The sequence below is a fragment of the Corvus hawaiiensis genome, chromosome Z (assembly GCF_020740725.1).
Source record: "Corvus hawaiiensis isolate bCorHaw1 chromosome Z, bCorHaw1.pri.cur, whole genome shotgun sequence".
Taxonomy (NCBI): domain Eukaryota; kingdom Metazoa; phylum Chordata; class Aves; order Passeriformes; family Corvidae; genus Corvus; species Corvus hawaiiensis.
Window position 1 is genome coordinate 44,462,191 of NC_063255.1, and position 4,302 is coordinate 44,466,492.

The following is a 4,302-nucleotide window of genomic DNA, read 5'->3' on the forward strand; positions in this document are numbered from 1 at the left end:
AGGAAAGAGGGTCCCGTGGAGGTCCAGGGCCATGCTGCTGCCAGCCCAGCATGCAGGAACAGCAGCCACGGGGCCAACGCTTGCCCACCTGTCCCTGGGGAAGTCACCACGCCCCACAAGGAAGCCATCACCTCAGCCCTGTCCCCTGCCAGCAGCTGCCCCTGTCCCCAAACCCCCAGCAGAGCCCTCCAGCCCGGCCTGGCCATCCCAGCAGCCCCGCATCGGGGGCTCGCACCCCTGCAGCAGCCTGGTGTGGGCAGCGAGAGCTCAGGACACGGCTTTGTTCTCCTGCAATAGGACTTTATTAACAGAGACTGCAGCAAACAATCCTAACAACGGACAAACTCAGAAACATTGATAACAACGAACACAAAACTATTCTTAACAGGAAACAAACACAAAAATATTTAGAACAACAAACACAAAAATATTTGCAATGAACAAACGCAAAACCACTCTGAACAAGAACTACCACCCCAAAGCCATCCCAACAAACCCCACCGAGCAGCCGAGGCGCATCCGCAGCCAAGGGAAGCCTTCCTCCCGTTCCCAGCTCCAGCGCTGCCCCGACGGGGCTGAGAGACACCCGGGCGCTCACAGGTCCCGCCCGCAGCTGAAGAGCGCCCGCCGGCCGCGCTCGCGGAGCCGCCTCTGCCCGCGGAACTTGCGCAGCTCCTCCTTGAACGCGGCGTGCCGCATGGGCCGATAGTCCCGGGGCTCGCAGTGGCTCTGCAAGGCACGGCTCCGTCAGCCCCCGCAGCACAGCAGCCCCCGGCCCTGGAGATCCCCGCCCGTGGCGGCGAGGATGCTCAGAGCCACAGCTGCCCCTCCCCACCGCCGTGTGCCCCCGCCACTTCTTCCCTCTCGGCACCGACCGCCTGCCACCGAGGGGACACGGGGACGGCACTCACCGGGAACTGAAAGAAGAACTGCCGGTAGCCGCCCTTCAGCACGTACAGCTCGGGGTAGTGCAGCTGGGGGTACTCGTGGCAGCATGGATCCCCCTCCCGCAGGAACTTGCACCTGTGCCACGGACAAAACGCACGGCATCACCCCCGTGCCGGGATCCGGGGCTGGCAGAGCCCAGCCTGCCCCCCGGGCCATCACTCACATTTTGGGCCCCCGCTCAACAGAGAACTCGCAGTGGAAGATGACGATCACCCTCTTGCTGGCGTCCAGGGACACGATGGGCTGCTCCAGCAGCAATTCCTCCACGTCCCGCTGCAGCGGCAGGTTGACAGTGCCCTGCGGAGGTAGAGAAGGCACCGTTTCCCCCCCTCTGTCTCCCATTTCATTCTCTGCAGCGACTCAAGGACGCTGCCCCCAAGCCTCCCCCACCAGCACCGTCACCCGCGGCACTGGGACACCGTCACCCTCCTCCTTGCAGCTGCGAATCAACCCTTCAGGGGGTAGCTCGGCACTGCACAGGGGCTGCTCGACCCCACCGGGCGGCTCAGTGCCCTCCGAGGGGGCTGCTCGACCCTTCGCCGTGGGCTCAGCACCTCTGAGGGTGCCTGGGCTTCGGACACCGCCCTTCCTCCCAGCCCCAGGGCCACGAGGGGCTTCTGACCTTGACGTGGCCGCCCTCGTACTCGTAGGGATAGCGGCAGTCCGCGATGATGCTGCTCTCGATGCAGCTGCTGAAGTGCCCCGTCAGCACCGCCGCCAGCTGTGGGGGGAGCGCGTCACCAAAGGGGGGGACACATAGGGGACAGGGGGAGAGCGGGCAGGCAGCCCCTCGGGGGGCCGGGGAGGGGCTGCAGCCCCCTTACCATCTCAGGGGAGATGTACTTCAGGCCCGGGTCCTTGCCCTTCACCGTCGGCAGGAGGTGAGGCTGGAACAGACAGGCTCTGGGCTCAGCCCCATTCCAAGGACACCTCCCAGGCCTGCAACCTGTCCCCCCAGCCCAGAAGCCCCCGAGCGGCCAGCTGTGCACCCGCGGGAGGGGAAGGGCCACATAGACGGGGCTGTGCCACACGGATGGACCAGAGGAGTGGCCATGGGGCTCTTCATCCACCGCAGGGATGCTGCAGGCTGGCAAGCAAGGGCCACCAGCTCGCTTTGGGCTCTCACAGCGCTGCGGGGCTCCAGCCATGCTCCCCGTTCAGAATGATGGGGGCACCCCCACACCTGCCCCATCCTCGTGGCCCTACCTTGGAGAAGTCCCCGATGAGCTCCTGGTCATCGTTGGCCAGCAGGTTCTCGATCTCCTCAAGCCGGGCGGACCGGGAAGGCTCCAGCCACGCTCCCTGCCGAGGCACCACCCAGAGACACCCCCAGATGTCAGCAGCGGCTCTGCCGGAGCCGGGCCGGGGCCCAGGCCTGCCAGGGACCGGCTGGGTCTCACCGCACACCTTCCCCAGCACCCACCGGCTCCACCCGACGCCTCCTGGCCAGGGCTGCCGGCCACCCTCCTCTGCCGCTTGGCCTCGACAGGGCTGTCGCTGTCCGAGAGCTGTCCCCGCTTCAGGACGGGCCTGGGGACACTGCCCGGCTCCGAGGGCGAGCGGGACAGATGCCGGCAGTGGCTGCGCTTCCCCGGACGCTGTGGGGAGAGCCCGCGCTGCTGCCTGGCGCTCTGGCAAGCCCCAGCACCAGCAGGGCAGCGGCCAAGGCTCCCACTCCCCGTGACCAAGACAAGCCCACAGTCTCTGGGCTGCTGCTGCTCACCAGCCAGCGGCCCCAGACCCCCCAATGGAGACCCCAAGAAGGGATTGTGGGGCTCTATCCACTTCCCAAAGGCTCCCACGTACCAGCTTTGCCTCCTCCTTCCTCATCACTGGCGTGGTCACCAGGTTCTCCTTCTCCTGGGGCACGGTGGCATCGCTCTGCCAGGGCAGCAGCTGGGGAGACTTGGGGCACAGGCAGAGGAGATCGTGAAATGGGCACAAGTCCTGCCAGCTGCTTCCCACCTGCAGGCAGGCACGGATCTCATATGCGAGCTCCATCCACCTCCCGGTGCCTTCCAGCTTTGGAGACGCACGGGGTGTCCCCGTGACCCCCCGGCCCGGCCATCTCCCACCTCCGCAGCTCTCCAGGCCACGCGGGGAGCTTGGAGCGGCAGCTCCCATGCGTGCAGCCCCGGCATCACCCATCGCTGCTGCCCTCCCGAGCCCTCCAGCCTCTCTCACCAGCAGCTCTGATGCGGCCCAGGGGCTCTTGGCAAGGGGCTCCCTCCTGGCGGCCCCATGGCTCCGCTGGCTCGGCCTCTGCAGCTTCTTGGCGACAAAGCCCTCCTGCAGCGGGGGGGACACGGCGTCAGCACCCCTCTGTCCCCTCGCTGCCCCCCAGCTCTCGCTGCCCCCCTCACCTCATCCTCGGGCTCCCTCCGGCGCCGCCGCGTTCTGTCCCTGCGCTCCTGCAGCTGCGAGATGTCCTTCAGGACACGGCTGCCGTCCCGCTGCCACGGCTGTGGGACAGCCAGCGGTGAGAGGTGCGCACCAGCCCTGCCCCCTCTCCTGCCTCCATCCTCCTCGTCCCGGCTCGCCCGAGGACTCGGCAGGATCCTGCCTCGCTCTGCTCAGCCCTGCACAGCCTCCAGCACTCACCGGCAACGAGTGCATCCTCTGCCGAAGGAGCTTCCTGCTGCAAGAGCCGGCAGAGGAAAGGATCAAATGACAGCAGGTGGCCTGGGCCGCTGAGTCCCACCCCTCTGCCATTGTCACCTCTGTCCCCCGGACCCTCAGGGTGGGGTCACAGCTCCCCAAAGGGACCTGGGGCAAAACCACCTCCAGGCTCTGAGGAAACACCAACGGCCTGAGTGGGACCCCAGCAGGAGGAACGGGGACAGCCTGGCTTTTGGCTGTGGGACAGGGACAGCCTGGGCACGGGGACAGCCCGGCATTCATGTCCTGCGGCAGGGACAGAGCCCCTCCACTTACTCTTTGAGAGCTCTCCCGAACGCTGGCATCGTTCTCTGGAAGCTGTGGAGAGAGCAGAGATGGGGTCAGTGGCGGTGGCCCAGCTTGCCACCCCCCAGGCACAGACTGGGGCTCACAGCTGGATGCACAGCCCCCAGCAAGGCTGAGACCGGGCCCTGCTGCGCGGGGGAGGGACAGGGGGTGTCTCCGGGAGGACACGGGCATGGGGCCGCTCACTCTTCCTGCGCGGCCGCGGGCTTCTGCTGCGTGGGGAAGTCCGGCTCCAGTCCTGCGGGAACAAGGCACTGGGCTAGTAGCCCCGCTGCGGGGATCGGCCTCCTGCCTCCAGCCCCCAGCCCTGGGCACTTCGGGGCCGGGCACGGAGTCCCCCAGCAGGCGGGTGCCAACGGCCCTGCGAGCACCGCTCCCCATGGAATGTCG

General features: G+C 67.1%; 1 protein-coding gene across 1 annotated transcript; it reads right to left on the reverse strand.

Moving 5' to 3' along the window:
* Window positions 1–583: 583 nt before the first annotated feature.
* On the reverse strand, window positions 584–2,949 carry LOC125320267 (M-phase inducer phosphatase 2-like). The gene is given in 9 exon segments (XM_048292401.1): window positions 584–729; window positions 912–1,023; window positions 1,112–1,245; window positions 1,571–1,669; window positions 1,773–1,835; window positions 2,155–2,250; window positions 2,372–2,380; window positions 2,382–2,546; window positions 2,755–2,949. Coding segments are annotated over 9 exon segments (1,008 nt in total). The 3' UTR covers window positions 584–594.
* Window positions 2,950–4,302: the final 1,353 nt, after the last annotated feature.